The sequence below is a fragment of the Phasianus colchicus genome, chromosome 1 (genome assembly GCF_987193195.1).
Source record: "Phasianus colchicus chromosome 1, bPhaCol1.hap1.1, whole genome shotgun sequence".
In the NCBI taxonomy this organism is placed as follows: Eukaryota; Metazoa; Chordata; class Aves; order Galliformes; family Phasianidae; genus Phasianus; species Phasianus colchicus.
The window spans coordinates 15,801,062-15,820,470 of NC_143436.1; the positions used below are offsets into that span (position 1 = coordinate 15,801,062).

Below are 19,409 nucleotides of genomic sequence, written 5' to 3' on the forward strand. Positions count from 1 at the left end.
ACTTGTATTTATGCTTGGGATTGCCCCAGCCCAGGTGCAGGATCTTACACTTTGGCCTTGTTGAACTACATGAAGTTGCCATGGGCCTACCTCTCAAGTCTGCCCAGGTCCCTCTGCATAGCATCCCTTTTCTCTGGTGTGTCAACTGCACCACTCAGCTTGGTGTCATCTGCAAACTTGCTCATTGTGAACCCGATCCCACTGTCCATGTTGCTTACAATGATGTCAAATAACACCAGTCACAGCACTGATCCCTGAGGAACACCACTCATCACCGATCTCCACTTGGATGTTTAGCCATTGACCACAACTCTCTGAGTGCAACCGTCCAGCCAATTCCTTATCCAGCAAGTGGTCCATCCATCACATCCATTTTTCACCAATTTGATAACCACAGTGTTGTACAGGACAGTATCAAATGCTTTGCATAAGTCCAGATAGATGACATCAGTTGCTCTTCCTTTATCTACTGATGCTGTAACTCCATCATAAAAGGCCATCAAATTTATCTGGCATGACTTGCCTTTGGTGAAGCCATGTTGGTTACCACCAATCACCTCATCATTATTTTCCTCGTGCCGTAGTAGGGCCTTCAGGAGGATCTGCACCATGATCTTGCCAGGCACAGAGGTGAAACTGACTGACCTGTAGTTCCCTGGATCTTCTTGAAAATAGAGGTTATGTTTCCCCTTTTCCAGTCAGTGGGAACTTCACCAGACTGCCATGAGCTTTCAAATATGATGGATAGCAGCCTGGCAACTTCATCCACCACTTCCCTCCGAACCCATGGATGAATCTCATCAGATCACGTGGACTTGTGCATCTTCAGGTTCTTTAGATGGTCTCGAACCTGATCTTCACTTACAATGGGCAGATCTTCCTTTTTGTCCTAATTATTCTAGGGATCCTCCTTCATGATCTTTTTAACTTTCCTGTCCCTAAGCCTGTTGACTTAATTCCTGGACTTCTCAATGAACTCTTTATAATGTATACATGTTCATACTGAAAATATCTTGCTGGATGTTAATGTGACTCTAAATGCCTTTTCACACCTGCTTTCTACTGATTGTTTTAAAATTGAGCTGTGCACTCTCCTAACTGCTTTCTAATGGTAAATTTGCAGATTACAGTGACAGCATTAGTAATTAGTGTCTGAAGTGACTGTTTTAGGTGTGGAAAAAAGACTTGAATATGAAGACTTCAGTCTGTCCTGTGGTTTAATGTTTTCTGAAAAGCAATTAGCTGCCACTAACTAAATGTGGTCTAATTTGAAAGAACCTTCTATTATATGTATTTTTGAACCCTATTCTTTACTGAGATCATAAGACTAATGCATTGCAATGAATAAGGACTGGAATGTCTGTTACATTTCTCAGAATTCATAGCTGTTGTGCACAGTGTGGAGTTTGAACTTTCCCTGACAGCTCTCCAGTTAATTGTTTTCATTTTCTTCATATCTTGTCACTTATGAGTTTTATTAGTTAGAGAGCAATACATGTGCCTACAGGAAGATTCTTTTATTTGGCGTGAGCAGTTTAACAGTGAGAGCATATTAGAAAATGTCATCTAAGTGTACACGAAAGCATTCTCATATGAAAGATTAAGAAAAGATTACATTGTAGCCATATTTATTCTGTTAGGAAAGCTGTTCTTTGCTTTCAAATTTGTTTAATATTTGTCCATTAAAATAACTACTTAATGAGTACTGGTTATGTATTTTAGATATTTTTATAGCTATTTAGCTTGCCTTCCTACACTGTTCTGGGTCATAAGTTGAAAGAGGAAAATTTGCAGAGTATATTCTAAGGCAGCTGAAAGCAAAACTCTACTAGGAATAACATTATAAAGCCTGAAATATGACATTTTTTACTTTAAGTGATATGAATTTTTCCTTAATTCTGCCTCAGAATTAAGCTTTTTTCCTTTCTGGCAATTTTTTATAGAAAAATATCCTTTTCAGCACTTGTTGGATGGCAGCCAGTCAAACTGGGGAGGCTTTCCCACTCGCCTTCCCCCGTTTCCCGAAACCTGCTGCTCTCTGTTTCAGAATCAGAGTAGAAATGCATATGTCTTGATTTCTAAATGTTAAATGGAAACCTTTTGTTTGTTTGTTTATTTTGTTTTTTCACTAGTTGAGCAGAAATAAATTGTTTGGATGTTTTGAAGCTCTGGGTTTTGAGAAACTCAGTAGGGGCAATAAGGTCAGAGTATACGGCAAGATGTACAGCAATGATGTGAAAAGTTTCAAGGTAAGAAAGCTGATGTGGAAGTCACAGAATCACAGTGGTTGGAGATTACCCACCTATGAAGATGATCACAGCCTAACTGAACACAGTCATAGAATGTTTCGGGCTGGAATTGACCTTGAGAGGTTATCTCATTCCGCCCCACAAAGCCATGGGTAGGGACACCTTTGCTTGATCAGCATGGACCTGGGCAATCTGCTGTAGCTGGTCTAGCTTGAGCAATTGGGGCAAGACCAGGTGATCTCCTATAGGCTCTAGTTTTTCAGTGAATGGCAAGTGTTAGGTTAAACATGGCTAACAGACTGACAGCGTGCTCTGCAATGGGCCATGCCTGCTGATCTGTACCATGGTGTGACCCTGCTTCCTGGATGCCTTGGAAACAATTTTGACTGTCATGTTTCAAACAAGATTTCTCTGTAGGTCCTGTATAAAATCAGCTTTCAGAAAGAGTTGGATCGGCCAACTGTTGGAAGGCCAAAAGTATCTGGGGCTGCATTGAAAGGCAAAGGAGGTGATTGTCCTCCTATACTTTGCCCTCATGAGGCTCTACCTGCAATAGTGCATCCAGGCCTTGGGCCCCCAGCACAGGAAGGATGTGGAGCTGTTGGAGCAAGTCCAGAGGAGGGCCTAGAAGATCACTGAAGCACCTCTCCTGTGGAGAAAGGCTGAGGCTGGGCTTGTTCAGCTTGGAGGAGACAGAACTCTGGGGAGACCTCATTGTGGCCTTCCAGTACTTGAGGGGGGCTTACAAGCAGGAGGGGATCAGCTTTTTATGAAGTCTGATAGTGATAGCACCAGGGGGAATGGCTTTAAACTAAAAGAGAGATTTAGATTAGATGTCAGGGGGAAAATTTTTTACTCAGAGGGTGGTAAGGACTGCCAGCTGTGGGTACCCCATCCCTGGAGGCACTCAGGGCTGGGTTGGAGGGGGCCTGGGGCAGCCAGCCCACTGCAGGGGTTGGGGCTGGTGGGCTTTAGGGTCTCTTCCAACCCAAACCATTCTGTGATTCTATGATTTGGTGTAGTGTTACAACACTATGACACTTGTTTTTCTTGTGTGTGTGTTGTTTGAGACTGCATATCTATGAAAATGCCCCTCAACTGGTCAGCTTGTGGAAGTGTCCCAGCTTTTGATGCATTGTATTTTTTTCTAACTGGCTTGTGAGGCACCCCTGTCACTGAAGTACTGTTATGCCATCAGCTAACACAAACTCTAGGTGAAAAAATCATAATATTAGGAGAATTTTGTTGTAATCACTTTGACCTTAAACAAGATGTGCAATGAGAGGGGAAAAAAAAGTAGCCTTTCTGTAGAGCATGTTTTGGTTGTATGTGTCTTTCTAACTACTTACCAATAAAATCCATGTGCAGACCATCCCAATGTAACCTCTTAAAGTAGCATCACTGAATGATTATCTAATTCAGAGATAGCCATGTTGGGAATACGTGTTGAGGCTGAGGGAGCTGGGCTTGTTCAGCCTGGAGAAAAAAGGCTGCAGGGTGACCTAATTGCAGGCTTTCATACCTAAAGGGAGCCTGTAAACAGGAGGGGAATCAACTCTTCGAAAAGGTAGATAACAGCAGGTAAAATGGTTTTAAGTTGAGGGAGGGAGGATTTAATTGGGATGTCAGGATGAAGTTCTTTACAGAGAGAGTGGTGAGGTGCTGGAACAGGCTGCCCAGAGAGGCTGTGGATGCCCCATCCCTGGAGGTGTTCAAGGCCAGACTGGATGGGGCCCTGGGCAGCCTGGTCTAGCATTAAATGAGGAGGTTGGTGGCCCTGCATGTGGCAGGGGTGTTGGAGATTCATGATCCCTGAGGTCCCTTCCAACCCTGGCCATTCTGTGATTCTGTGTTATTTTTCTAAAACTTTTAATGTCATCCATGTTTGCAGGCCATGGGGAAAGTGAGTGACAGACTTCCAGTAGCCTCCAAGAAAGAAGTATAAGGTTGGATTTTTTTTGGTCCCTCAAAAGAGAGAAACACAACAATATTTTTCTTCCTTGTACATATACATGTTGCAAGACCTGCAAGCTGCTGATTGGAGGAACTTGGTCTCCCATGTCATTCCTATTGCTCTGAATTCAATCACTTCTTGGCTCTGTGTCAGAGGCATTGTGGCCTTTTAGCAAGAATTGCTCAGAGTAGAGGAGAACAAAATATGAATGGTATCTAAAAACCCCGAACATACAAAAAGTGATACCCTCCAGAGATATCAGATGTCTCTGGTAAATGAATTGCTGGACATAGTGATTGCTGGAAACATGTTTAGGCTGTGCCAGGGGACTGCTTGGAGCTCATTCTGCTGCCTAGCCTTTCCTAGCTCTCTGTAGCTGGTCTGTGGCTGATGGCTTTGTTCTGAGAAAGCTAATGTACTCCTCCACTTTCCTGTAAAGGCCTTTCTCTTTTTTGTATGCCGTCTCCATCACTTTAATTGTAATTAGTTGAAACGCTACTGTGAAAGACACAAGAGGAATATCCCTAATGGTGCAGTGTGTTAGAAAATATACTTCTGTATTACAAAGGGCTGTTTGGATGCTCTTCTCTTTGGTGCGTTCTACTGCAATTTGGAAAAAAGATTAAACACATTTTTAATTTCTTTTTTCTTTGGTGACACTTCTATGTGTTTTTGTGTTGTGTGTGAATTGCTCTGTGAAAGGCAGGAGGAGGCATCGGTGTGCCCCAGGAGCTTTGCCCAGGGAACCAGGCTCTCATGCAGAGAAGTTGTTGCAAACGTGCACTGTAATAAGAGATCTTCTGAGCATCAGAATATCTTATTAACCAATCTGTATTCTTCACTTGGGCTTTGGGAGGTCCCAGCAGCTCTGTCAGCTCACCTTGAGGGGGGAGGGAGGATGGGCTGGAGGAGGCGGTTGCTCAGCTTCAGCAGAAATGTGGATTTGTGCATGTTGTGCTAGCATGTTTTCTTTTTTTTTATTATTTTTTACAAAAATTAAAAAAAAAAATAATTGCAGGATGTCATGTTGGTTCTTCTAATGAAATAGGGAAACAAATTTTTGTGAATTGTGTGGAAGTGACTGTGGATTTCTTGGTGGATGTGGACCACTGAAGCGTGAGCTGTGCCCTTCTCTGCTCTTTATATGTCACTGAACTTCTGCTCTTAGGCTTGTGGTTGTATGCATGTGTTTGTCTTCCCATGGGCATGTCTCTTGTACAAGTGGCTCATCTAGAGCCAGTGCTTAATTCATAGGAGATACTACTGATATTAAGAGAGAATAAAAGGTGGCTGTGCTTGACCCTCAGTCTTTGCCTACTGATGGTATTAGAGCTTTTAGTGCATTATGGGGTAGTTTTAAACTCCAGAGAAGTCAAGAAAGAATAATTCTACATAACAATAATAAAATTATATAATAATAGTAGTAATAATAGCAATGATGCTTAGCTTTGTGTTTTCTTCAAGGTGAGAAAAAATAAAAAGAATGTAGTATCTCTTTCAGTTCCCTAAATGTAATTTAATTTATTCTTGTAGGTGTAGCATCTATGACAGTGCCTGTGTACATCGCAGAAGTTGCTCCGCCACATTTAAGAGGCAGATTAGTCACCATTAACACCCTGTTCATCACTGGAGGGCAGTTTTTTGCAAGCGTCGTGGATGGACTGTTCAGCTACCTCGTGAAGGATGGATGGAGGTATGTGAGCCTTCAGTGCTAAAAGCAAAACGTGGTTATGGTTTGGGCAAGGCTAGATACATGTATGAAATAACTTTTAGTGGCTGACAGCTATCACCATAGAGTTTACATACGAAATGGTAGAACTGCATTCTGAAGTGGAGTTTTAATAATTAACTCTTGCCAAATGATATACATAAAGCCTTCACTCAGTACTCACAATATGTTTAGGTTTTCTGATTTCACTAAACTTTAAAATGGATGAGCAATGCATTCATTGCATATGATGCATATGCATCAACAAGCTTGAACTATCATCGTGATGTTTATAAAAGTAGCTTGCCTTTTGCATTTAGAATAATTACACGCTGATTTTTCAAAAGGCACATTTCCTGTAACTGATACTACATGCACAGAATAGAGGTGTATTTTGAATGCACTTAATTTGAGCAGTAGTAATCTAATCAGAACTGAAGTTACAGATATTGTAGTGTAACTTTTAACTATCAACTTTTGATTATACGGAAGTCATGAATTGCTTTTACTCTACTTTCTGAATATTTTGTTCTTCCTGTAGACATTGCTAAGAGTTTCTGGACTGCACCAATCTTCTTTATGGTGATGTGTCATTTGAGAGAATTTAGACGTTTCTGGAGCTCAGCAATTTAGTTGCAGTGCTGATGTGAAAAAATTATTAACAGAAATGTGTAGGAGGAGTAACTTATATGACACATTCCAGTTTTTGGAAACTCGTGCTTATTATGTTTGCTTCTTTATTGAAACTCTCTTGGGAAAAGGGTGTGTGCTGTTGTAGGCTCTTCAATTTCTGCTGCTACAGCCTGGAACCTTTCTGATATTTGAAAATCCTAGTATGAAATATTCTCGCATCCTATCTGCCCCAAAAAAGCTTGCAATATAAATATTATTACATTCACTGACTTTCAATGGAATTGAGTAAGGATTACTAGGTGAAGTTTTAAGTTAGAAACAATATGGGACATATGCAGAGCTATTTAGAGGCTGATTTTTCTTTAATATGTAAAGAAATATGCATTAAAACAAAAAGTTAATGTTTGCAGGGTGAATCCACAGTTTATTCTGTGGATGTCTGAAGATCCAAGAATGTTGAGGTTTTTACTTTCTGCTCAAGTGATTGCTTCCTTTGCCTCTGAGGTAAAAAGATGTCACATTCTGACCTTAAGAAAAAAAATGACATCATGCTGATTTTATTTAATACAGTCGATCCTAGCAGTGCTTTTTGCTTTCTAGCTGAAGTGGAAATAGCATTTCACATTTTCACATGAATCTTTTGATGTCCTTGTCATTGGCAGCTGCATGCTCCCTCAGACTGTGCCTCCAGTTATAGAGGACAGAGAAATGACTTCACTGAAAGAAAAATTTAGGGGATTGCTTAATCCCTTTCTGCAGTTAATGAAATATGTTCAATTTTTAGAAAAGGTAATGATATGCAGTAATGCATGGGTAGGTAAAATAAATGGAAGTATTTGACAACCAATGCAGATTATACAGTAGCTACATAATTAATTTAAATTGACTATTAGCCTAAGTAATTTGCTAACATAAAAGCTCCCTGTGCATGGGGCTGGGTGGTGAGGAATGGGCAGCAAAGGTATTTGCTCTATGGAGCTCTGAGTCACCATTACTGTTTCAGGTGTTTGTGCACTTTCTTTTTAGGCAGATATTTTGATTTCAGTTTATCTCAGAGGTTAGAGATTCTGCTTGGGAAAGCATTTGTGGATATAAATATGGGTTTTTTGTTTTTTGTTTTTTTTTGCATCAGTGGGCTGATGCTTACGAGCTAAGAATGTGTTTGTAATCTGTGTCAGTAAATACTACCATATAGGAAGAAAAATATTGCTAATAAAATATCCAACAAGTCTTGATCTTATTTCAGCTGTATTTTTGTGTAATTGTTCAGATAAATACAAATCATGAGCCAGCAATGCGCCCTCGCAGCCCAGAAAGCCAACTGTATCCTGGGCTGCATCAAAAGCAGCATGGCCAGCAGGGTGAGGGAGGTGATTCTGCCCCTCTGACCACAATGATCACCTAGTTTCAACCCCCCTGCTATGTGCAGGGTCGCCAACCACCAGACCAGGCTGCCCAGAGCCACATCCAGCCTGGCCTTGAATGCCTCCAGGGATGGGGCATCCACAGCCTCCCTGGGCAACCTGTTCCAGTGTGTCACCACCCTCTGAGTGAAAACTTCCTCCTAATATTTAACCCTGTTTCAGTTTAAGACCATTTCCCCTTGTCCTGTCACTATCCACCCTTGTAAACAGTCATTAACACAATGTGTGAGTATAACACAATGGTGTGTAAAAGATCCTTTGAACCATATTTTACTCCCTTACAGTTTATTTGGCCAGTGATGCCAATGAAAACCATAGTACTTCCCATTGAGATGCTCCTCACTCTTGTTGTTCTGTACTGGTTTCTTCCACGTGTGTGTCTGTCCACGGCTGTCCACGGGGCCATCACATAGCCTGATCAAATTCTTGATCAAGCAATGGCACAGGCTGCTCAGGAAAGTGGTGAACTCACCGTCCCTGGAGGCTTTCAAAAAAAGGATAGATGTGGTAGTCAGGGATGTGGGTTAGTAGGCATGGTGGTGAGGGGTTGATGGCTGGAATAGGTGAACTTAGTGGTATTTTCTAACCTTAATGATTCTACGACTCTAGTTTTTCATGAAGAAAAGACATAGTTGTGTGCAAGACATAGAGAAGGTATAGAGAAGGAAATGTTACGACTTTCAAGGTAGTAAAAATAAATTGTGGGAAACTAAGAATAGATCTGCTGCACTTTCTGAATCATAGAAAATTTCCATTGAAAGGTAATCCGGAGTGTTAAGGCTAACTTACAGCTCCTCGAGCTGGGTTAGCATCTTAAGGTGAAGCAGGCTGAATTTATTTATTCAGGCCTTTGTCCAGGTGACTTCTGAAAATTGTCATAGGTAGTCATTTCCACTTCTCAGATGTGTTGGGCGGAAATAGGCTATGCTAATGCTGAAGTATCCAAGGAAGTGCTGGAGTGGTGGGTTTGGGGTTGCAGACTTCTCTGTCCTCAGCTAGCTGGCTGCAAGCTGAGACTGAGCAGAGCAGGGTACAGATGGGCTCCCTCTTGGAAAGAGTGTCCAGCATGCACCTGGAGAGACTTCATAGTGTTCGCTCCTGAGTCACTGCATATAAGAAGGAGAATTACAGCAATTATTGTAGCTCTCAGTGATCAAGTGGCTGTATACTAGAAAGAAAGAAAAAAAAAAAACGGGAACTTTAATTTTGTTTATTCTTGGAAATGCTGGATATTAAATTAAAAATAAGCAAAAGAAAACAAATGTTGAATCTGACAAGTTAGTTTTATAAAACACTACTAATTCATTTTAATGGTGTATGTCTCAGAAGAAGTGTTACCACTGACTTACTAAATTTCCTGCTGGATTTTTTCAGGTCTGCTAGACATCTGACTTCAAAAGCAAAGTCTTATTTTCTATATAGGAAAGAACTGTATTAGATTTCTGAAAGCTGGCTCACAGCACGTAATGTCCAAATTGCCTGCCTTTACTAAATTGGTTCTATCAGAGTTGCTTGGTCTGAAAATTGCAAGAACTCATGAACTTAGAGTGGACGTATGCTCCTAAGTGAATATTTTCCTTCTGGCCTGCTCCTTGTACTCTCCTTTGACCAGAAATATGTCAGTTGGAAACTGCTGTTAGTGACCAAACACTTTCTCTGTGCTTCTTTTCTATCTTCTCTGTGATAAACAACCCAACAGTGTTCAATGGTAGATAACAGCCTATATCTTGCTTTTTTTTTTTTTTTTTCCCTCCTAAAATAATTGCAGATATGCAGCTGCTCGGTTCTGAAAGTTCTGCTGCATTTAAGGGATGGAAGAGCTTTGGAGGAATAGACACAGGGTCATATGAGTATCAAGGACTAAATCTGTATACTTAGATGTGCTAAAAGATCCTATTGCTTGCAGTTTGTCAGAACACAGCAGTTGTGCTTTTAATTTCTGTGTCTTTGGACTACTCTTCATTTGAAATAGAAGAGGCTCTCTAAATACCACACTAATCACAGATATTGAATATACTATTTGTTGAGCTTCAGCAGTGTATATATTGATGTGATTCTGTATGCAGCTTCTGAAATACTGTTTGTAGAGAAGGAGGAGCATAGGAAGAAATGAGGACACAGATGAATGAGACCATTAGTGAATGAGGAATGAGAACATTAGTGACACTTGTTAGATATGCTGGCTGAAGTCTGCTCAGCAATTAATCCTTCCACAATGTTTGCGTTTTGAATTTATTTTCTTCCTGCTTTCCTTTTTTTTTTCTTTTTTGACTAAAGATGAGCTATACCATTCTGAAAATGAGAGGCTTGTTTGCAGTTTTATTTCTAGACCAAGATGTAATTATATAACCTTTGGAAAATGTTGCCAAGTTAAGGAGGAACTTGAGAGCTCAGCTTGGGGATGGGAGGACTGGCCTGCATGCACCTTGTCCAGGGGTGGCCATCTTCTTTACTTCACCTTTTTGTGTGTTGTATTTTTTTTCCATTCTCCATTTTTCTGCCCTGTTGCTTGTGTGTCTTTTTCCGTTTTCACCAGAAATGCATTTGGACTTGTCAAATGCATGTGGTTTGTTGCCCTGAAACGAGTTTTCCATTAACAATCTTGCTCTCTTTCATGCTCTATTAGCCATCTCATTGCATAGCCAACTTTATAAAAACATCCATGAGAGAGAATTCGGAAACATCAGTGTGAAAGAGTGCACAGTGAGAGAAGCTAGTGGAAAGAGTTGCTCATCTTCCTAATTTCCTGACTGATCTCAAGGTGTGAACCTATTTATGAGTACAGACTACCCCTTATTCAGTCTGAAGACTGTTTTCTGGTGGTGGTGGAATGGTTATAACCACTGATGTGAAATCTGTGTTGTTTGCAATGATGTATGGATGATGCCAACACCATCTAAAGTCTTTAATAGAAGCCAAAATAATCTTTCAAGCACAAAGGATTTATCAGGGAAAAAAGTCAGATTTAAAAAGCAGAATAACATTATGCTCTATTCTGTAATCCTTGTTTATAGTTTTTCACCGATGGAAATAAAAATGTGGAGTGTGAGGATCAGAACCACCTATGGCAGATGTTGGTATGCTTATCTTCCACGGCCTTTGGCCTCACTTCATTTGGAGCAAGTCCTGTTGTGTGTGAGCGCTGCACAGGTGGCAGTGCTGGCTGCTGGAGGGGCAGCTCTCCTGCAGCAGTAATCCTGGCATTATTGCTGTGTACAGTGAAATCCCTCTGGGCACTTAAAATGCTGTTTTGATTTAAAACAACACTGCATCTGGCTGAACATTTAAGAGCAGACCATCTAAAAGACGTAGTGTAAATGCATGCAGTGCTGATTAAATGAACTTTTTTCCGTGTTTCTGTCTACAGTCAGAAACAGCCATTTCCTTATACAAGAGGCTTGTTCCCTGGCCACTTGTGTCTGTGTACACGTACTTGCTGACCAAATTAAGCAATTATGGTTGGCTAGTTTTGGTTTATCTTTTTTATTATGTCTGTAAAACAATGAGCAGCATTTCAGCCTCGTTGTCATCAGCAGTACCGATCTGTTCTGTACACCTTTGCTTTCTTTTTCTTTTAATTCTTTTCTTATATCTTCACAGTAGGGATATCAGGTTCCAAACCACTGGACTGTTTCAGAATGTTCACTGAGTCTGAGTTAGTGTCCTCTCAACAAGCAACTGTTGAGTCAATGACAGCAGAATATTCAGAACATCCTGAGGTACACTGGAATAGAAAGCAAAGGTCCTTTTTCTATAATACTTCCGGAGTAGGGTTCTTGCCTGATTAATTTCTGGCAATAATGAATACAATGGAATAAGGTTTGGTTTGTAAATTACAGCCTGGGTTGCTGTAAGTGTGTCTTCTCACAGCACGCTCTTGCAGGCAAATACAAGAAATTTGTTTATTTCTTTATTTCCAGGTACATGTTGGGGCTGTCAGCTGTGCCAGCAGTTATACAGTTTTTTGGTTTCCTGTTTCTCCCTGAAAGCCCCCGTTGGCTGATTCAGAAAGGCCAGACTCAGAGAGCAAGGAGGATTCTGTCTCAGATGCGTGGCAACCAGGCAATCGATGAGGAGTATGACAGTATCAAAAACAACATTGAAGAAGAAGAAAAAGAAGTTGGAGCAGGTATGCTGTGAATGCTTGTTGGCATCTCTGTCAATCCTTGACAAGATGAAATGAGAAGAAATTTTCATGTCATAGCCAATGGGAGCCTGATGATTTGCTGTTCTTGATAGTTTTGCTGTTTAATATACCTCATGTACTGGTAATTTCAGAGTTGAATAGATGTTTCTGTGATACTACAGTTTTAAATTTAATTCTGATATCTTAAATGAGGAAGAAGGAAAGTTCTGTAAGATTTCAAGTTATGCTAGCAAGAGTTACATGAGAATTGCACTCAAAAAATTACCCATTTTAAGAATGCACATCTTGAAGAGTGGAAATAAAATAGTTTGGTTTCTCTCTTCATAGAAAAAGATCTAAGAACCATTAAGGTCAAAAGGCATTTTGCATGGATGCGTTATCCAGAGTCTATACTGTGGCTCATCATAATTCCAGCTAAGCAGTTTTGGAAAGATTTACAAAATTATTTTTCAGTAAGGGCAGTTTCTGAAGTCTATTTCTTAGTCTGCCCAAGAGAATGCAGCATCTTAATCAAATACTTTTACACTGTTTTTGTATCCTTATGCTATAATTACTCAAAACTTTGTGTGTACGTAGACATGAATTATGAAGCAAGATTACCATTCCATTGACTGTCTTCTTGACTACTAAATAATTTTTCTTAGCTTTGTGCTGAAGTAGGATAGGAATCTTAATTATGTCTCTAAAGTGAGATTCACCTTAGTTCTTGCTTCCTTATATGTAGTTAGTATGGTACTATAACTTCTCACAGAATGTGGAAATAAAAATGCAATTTATTTGACAGCTGAGATTCTATACTGAGATCCTGTATCTGATAGTATCCAATGTCATTGCCTCCTTGAGTTTAACTTTGCAGCTTATAATAGAAGATTGGGTATCTTGAAGCAGTTACTGCATTCTAGTGAAATGATTTTCAAAATGTTCATCACTGATTTGTAGCAGGGCTGGATTTGTTTCTTCCATTATTTTTCAGGCTTTTTTTTTTGGTTCTTTAGCAGTGGAAAGAAAACTTCTTTGAGTTGATTTGACAAAAAGCTGAAGTGGATATTCTTACAACAGCTTGGGTTTTAAGAGTCTTGTGCCAAGGTTCTCAATCCTAATTAGTCATTGGTCTCTTTGATTTCATGGAGAGCCACTGAATGTCTGGTGTTAATGTTTATCTGCTTTGTAGAAATAAAAGAAGCAGGTGTTTGGCTGGTTCAGTTCCTTATTTTCAGTCATTGGGCTATATAGCACAACCTTGTTTCTCTCTTTTAAATCATTTTTTATGCTGCTGCTTTGCAGTTTATAAATTTGTTGTTGTAAGATTGTGGTAGGACTGACTCCAACTTGGTCCTTTATGCAACTGTATCTTGGACTGGCATACCAGTTATGGGGCTTCCCGAGTTTCTTGATTATTTTTTTTTTAATTTTTTTCCAAAGAAAAAATAATTGTCTTGCTGCAGTTTAGTCAAGCATGTTCCCATGGGAAAGCATGCTTACAGGGAAACTAGCATTTTCCTCTTGGATAATCAACAGCTTCAGAGCTGCCACCAAATGGCGTAGTGAGGGTAGTTCTGAATACCTGCTTACCCACTTGTTGTAAATGCTTAGCAAATAGGCATTACATAGTCATGGTCACTTTTGGTTTTGATTGCAACTTAGCTGTAATTGCTCTTATCCCATTTATCTCATACTCCTGGTTGTTCTAAAAGCATTTGTTGTGTGTCAGCATCAAAACGTGCTTCTTTTGTTACTTTTCTGGGACTTATAGGTGGTATTTAAAAGTAATGTTGAATTATAATTATCTTCATTTCTTGAGGAGTTGTCTAGATTTTCAGTATTGAACTTGGAATGCATGGTACATCCTGTTTGTATGCGGAATTCAACGAAAGACAACTTTGCAAATCAAAAATCATCCCACTTACTTTTAGGTAGTTGTGCCATTTCCTTTTTTGGCATTTCCTTTTTTGAAGAAGAACAGATGTTCTTCTTCATTAACTGATACATAAACATCTTTGCCAGTTCTTCAGGGCATCGTTTTCTAAGTGAAAATAAGCCTGTATCTGACTCTACAAGGGAGTAACAGGGTGCAGCTGGAACATATTCTCCTAGTCCCACACTAAAATCTGCCTTTTGTAACTGTTTCATCAGCTATTCTTGTCACTGAACTAATGAATCACAGGAGAACTTCATCTGTGTTGCTTTAAACTACTTCTAAAAAGGTTTAATATTAACGTCTGTCATAAAACCAGAGAGGTTCATTGCAGTTTCCGTATGGTCATCAAGCAGCTTCTGTCTTGAAAGCAATAAAAATGCCTTGAGCAGCAACTTCTGCTTCAGAAATCTCTTGTACCAGTGTGGGGTACCTGTTGGGTGAATGATTCACACCCCTTTATCCTTTCCAATACATTCAACCAAATCACCACTGCCGAGATTGCTTAGATTTTAGCATTTTCAGATTGTGACACTTTCCTCCTTAGTGGTTATACAGATGACAGTTTTCTAGCAGCAGTGAATACGACTTTTGCATGCTGTGTTTTGTACCTCTACAGTAACCTGTGGTGCTATGAAGTCCGTGACTGTTTTCTGTGCCACAGCTCACGTTTTAAGAACAGAGGAGGAAGGCACTGCATTTGCAGTAATGTCACAAAACCAATTCGGTCAAGTCCAGCTCATCAGCATCTCTTACCACCATTGTCTCAGATGACAGGGTTGTAGTGCAAAGAGATCTGGTGATAGGAGTATCAAGGGTAGGAAGGTTATGGAAGGAGACCTTAGAAAGGAGAGAGCTCCCTGAGATTGGAGGAAACAGTAGTTTTTAAGTGGTACGTGCCGTTCCCCTTTAAGCAGGCTCTAGATTTTGCAAATTCCCTGCTGTTTGGCTCGTGCAGTCTTAAGGGGAGGGAAGAGGGAGAAAACAGGTAGAAGCGGTTAGATCCAGGAAAGCATCAATGGCAGGGTTGATTGTTTCCTCCAGTTAGCTAAACATTGCTGCTGAGGTTCTGTGCTGCATGTTAGTGAAGAACTGGCAATCAGATCATAGCATTGCGTGTAAGCACTGCTACAGTGGCTTAAATATACAGGTACAGATGAAGTAACTTGTGCTACTAAATGAATTGGTGTGGGATTTGTAATATTAATTATTGAGCAGGCATGTTAGAGTGAATTTACAGTAACTTTGTGAAAGTTTTATGGACCACCAGTGCAGCGGTAAATTCAAACCAGAAAGAAATCATGCTGCTGTTCAATAGGGAAACTGGGGGATTGATAGTTAATTTCCTAAATACCTAACAGATCTCCAGTATTCAAAGAAAAATATAGGAAAATGTCATTTTTTTAATTATCCTTTTGGATGAAAGTACCTGCAAGTTGCAAAGCTTTTCCACATGCTCCTCTTATACCTGTATTGAGCTATGATGTGCCAGGATACCCCATGTTTCACACAAAGTCAGTGGTGGTGAGTATTGTACTAACACAATGTCTGGAAAATACATATAATTTGCATTAAGATTAGACATTTATATCTGTGTAAATAAAGTATGTATAGGCGTGGATCATAATTACACCAGGAGAGCAGTGTAATCTCCCCCAGTCCCATTTATTCTACACTTTTCTGACCTCTGAATTACTTTTGAGACTCTTGAACCTCTCCGATATGACATGGGATAGACATTTTATAAGATGCTTCTATGCACATGTGTCAATTTCTGACACATATGTAGATGTTTTTATTTGCACATTATGCTCTGTAATTCTGGCCATGTAAAAAGTGTGCTTGACTTAGCAGTGTGTGGAACCATGCTGCTTCTGTTGAAGTACGCTGAGTGATTTAGAAAATGTATAATTGCACTGTAGGATAATTAAACCTACCCTTTTGTGCCTTCCAGAACGTTTTGTAATGGCTGTTGCTTCTGGATGAGGTATTTTCTGATGTTTCCAGTAAAAAAAAAAAAAAAAAAAAAAAAAGTTATAGATTTAGAATTTTCTTTGAGAACAGTGTATCCATACTATTCTTTAAATCCTGTAAGCTTCACTCACTTTCATCTTCACTCGCTTTCCTTCTTTGCTGAATTTACTATCTGATCTGTGAGTCAGTCTACTCTTTCAGGTTTTGTATTTCCCTGTATTTCTCCTGCAGGAGATGAATGTGTTATGATTTAAAAGAAAGTTTTAAGCTTAAAAGATAGTTTTCAGCTTATAACTTTATCAATTAACTGTCAGTTCAAATAGGATATTGTCAGGGAAGGTAGCCTTCCCGGCTACAGTATATTTATATTTCTTGCAACTTTTCTGCTTAAGAAATATTTTAACTTGTCAGTGTTTCTGCCTATGGCTTTGGCTGCAGCCATTTGACATACATCTACCTAGGGAGATGCTGGAAGCTTTCAGTACTTTCATTATTAATCATAATACTACCCTTGCTTCTGGGAGTCCTTTTTATCCTGTGCAATTGCCTGACATGCCTGAAATTCAAAAAGATACAGACATGCTTATTATTGGACATCAGCTAGAATTTTATTTAATGAAAGTTGGTAGTACTGTTATGCTGTAGAAGGACTGTGCAAAGATCTGAACCATTTCAGTTGTAGGCGCTCTAATCCTTGTTTGGAATGAATCCCTCTTTCATGAGATTGAGTGGCTGCTGTTACCTGTAACCAAGAAACTGGATTAAAATCTTTCAGGCAAAAGAAAAGAGATGCACTAAAGATTTTGTCCAAGAAAACCCCAAATTCCATGATTGCAAGCCTGAAATTCTTATTTGTGACAATACCAATGTGAGGGACTTTGCAAAACCAAGTCAGTTTTGCTTTTGGTTTTGTGAGAGAGTACAGCCAACACATGAGGTATCTGAAGAAATGTCATTGTTCTATTCACATATTAACTATTTGAGCTGTAGAATTATTTCCTGTCTCTTAAGAACAATTATTCTTCCTGTGCAGTGACATGTCTTCACTGGAATTTATTTTGAATTGAAGTCATGAAAAAAGAACACCTCTGGTTCATTTAAAATTTATACAATGCAATCAAATAGAACATAGAGGCACTTTGATTTTGAGAAAGTTCACTAACTCGATTCAGTGTATGATCAGATAATTTATCACAAAAGGGTTGAGGTTGGAAGGAACCTCTGGAGATGATGTAGTCCAAACATCCCACAGAGCAAATCACCCAGGGCTGTGTCTAGGACAGCTTTAGGATATCTCCAGGGAAGGAGACTCCACAACTGCCTGGGCAACCTGCTCTAGTCTCTGCCACTCCCACAGAAATTTTGTCTTTATTCATATGGAACTTCAGTGTTTCAATTTGTGTCTGTTGCCTCTCATCCCATTGCCGGGCACCACTGAGAAGAGTCTGGACCCATCCTCATGTCACCTTCCCTTGAGGTTCTTAATCACATCAGTCAGATCCCACCACAGTCTCCTCCATGCTGGACAGGCCCAGCTCCCTCAGCCTTTCATCATTCAAGAGATACTGCAGTCCCTTTGTTGTTTGGTAGCCCTTCACTGGGCTCACTCCAGGAGCTCTGTGTCTCCTGTGCTGGGAGTCTAGAACTGGACACAGCTCTCCAGGTGAGACCTCACCAGGTATGAGTAGAGGGACAGGGTTACTTACCTGCCTGGGCCTGCTGGCAGTGCTATTCCTAATGCAGTTCAGGTTTCCATTGGCATTTTAAGCCACAAAGGCACAGTGCTAGCTTGTGGTCTATCTATTGTCTACCAGGACACCCTGGTCCTTCTTCACAGAGCAACTATCCAGCAGGTCAGTCCCCAGCCTGTACTGGTGCACGGGGATATTCTTCTGGCTGCAGCCTTCTGCAAACTGAGCAAGCAATAGTGAAAGTATGAATTGCTATACTAAACAATTGATAGAGACAGATAAAAAGTGTTTTTGATTCTCTTTTTTATCCTTAAAGCCTTTTAAAGGCTAACATGAGCTTTGAAAAATTATCTGTAAAAAAAAAATCAATTTTTTCTAGCTCATCTAAAAATAAAACTGCTGTATGTTCAAAATAAGTTCTCTATTACATCAGAGCAGCCTGCAGGTTGCAGATGTAGCCAGGAGTATGTGAATGTGTGTGTACTTTAGGGGCCCTGGGGTTACAGTTTTTACCTGGCAGGATGCTGGGAGCTGGTCTTCCTTCAGCAGCTCATGACCAAAACCAATCCCTTCATCTTTCACATTAGTTTCCAACATGCCTACAGAAATTGAATGTTTATCTGGAAATGGGGATTGGTTGCCTCTTTGAAGAAGAGCTACTTTTGTGTAGACTGCTTCAGGTGAACATTGTGAACCAAATTCTTCTTTACCTAAGGGCCACAAAGATGATCAGGGGACTGGAGCACCTCCCCTATGAGGACAGGCTGAGGGAGCTGGGCTTGTTCAGCCTGGAGAAAAGAAGGCTGCGGGGTGACCTCATTGCAGCCTTTCAGTACATAAAGGGAGCCTACAAAGAGGAGGGGAATCAACTCTTTGAAAGGGTGAGTGACAGCAGGACAAGGGGAAATGGTTTTAAGCTGAGGGAAGGGAGATTTAGGTTGGATGTCAGGGGGAAATTCTTTACGGAGAGAGTGGTGAGGTACTGGAACAGGCTGCCCAGGGAGGTTGTGGATGCCCCGTCCCTGGAGGTGTTCAAAGCCAGATTGGATGGGGCCCTGGGCAGTCTGGTCTAGCATTAGGTGGAATGGTGGTGGCCCTGCATGTGGCAGGGGGGTTGGAGATTCATGATCCTTGAGGTCCCTTCCAACCCTGGCAATTCTGTGATTCTGTGATTCTGTGATTCTAAGGTCTGGACACATTTTGTATAGGATAATTCCAAAGGGCAGAAAAAAGTGAAACTCCATAAAAAGCATAGGGAACCATTATGAGGCAGTAGGGTCTTTGTGTTGGAGCTGCTGTTCTGTTTTTTTTTGTTTCAGATTCACTCTAAAGTTTACGTAAAAACTTCAGAGTGGAACTACTTTCCATTGGCAGTGTTGTTAGCTTTGTCTTAGTCTGAAGCCTATAGAAAATTAGAGCTGGAAGTATGGAAAATAAAATAAATCTTTGTTTTCATCTCTATTAATTGAAAAATAAATTCACACAATAATTTTGTTCTAAGCCATGATATTCACAGATCAAAGGTGAATTTGCTGACATTTCAGTGGTGTTCACTGCTGCTAATAGGGTATCTGTGGATGCTGCTTCAAATCCAGATGTATTGCTGGGCACTCAGCTCCTCTCTAGGATTCGTTCAGGAACGTGTTCCAATTTAGGATCAAGTATATTGTTGAGGAACAAGAACAGATTTGTTATGAACTGGAATTTCAGAAGC

At 40.2% G+C, this 19,409-nt stretch overlaps 1 protein-coding gene across 1 annotated transcript in view; it reads left to right on the forward strand.

The window, feature by feature from the left end:
• The window catches only part of SLC2A13 (solute carrier family 2 member 13), a 141,471-nt gene that overhangs the window by 22,748 nt on the left and 99,314 nt on the right, over nt 1–19,409 (forward strand). The window contains exons 2-3 of the mRNA XM_031600713.2: nt 5,737–5,896; nt 11,889–12,097. Of these exons, the coding sequence (XP_031456573.1) occupies nt 5,737–5,896; nt 11,889–12,097 (369 nt within the window). The remainder of the gene's footprint in view (nt 1–5,736; nt 5,897–11,888; nt 12,098–19,409) is intronic.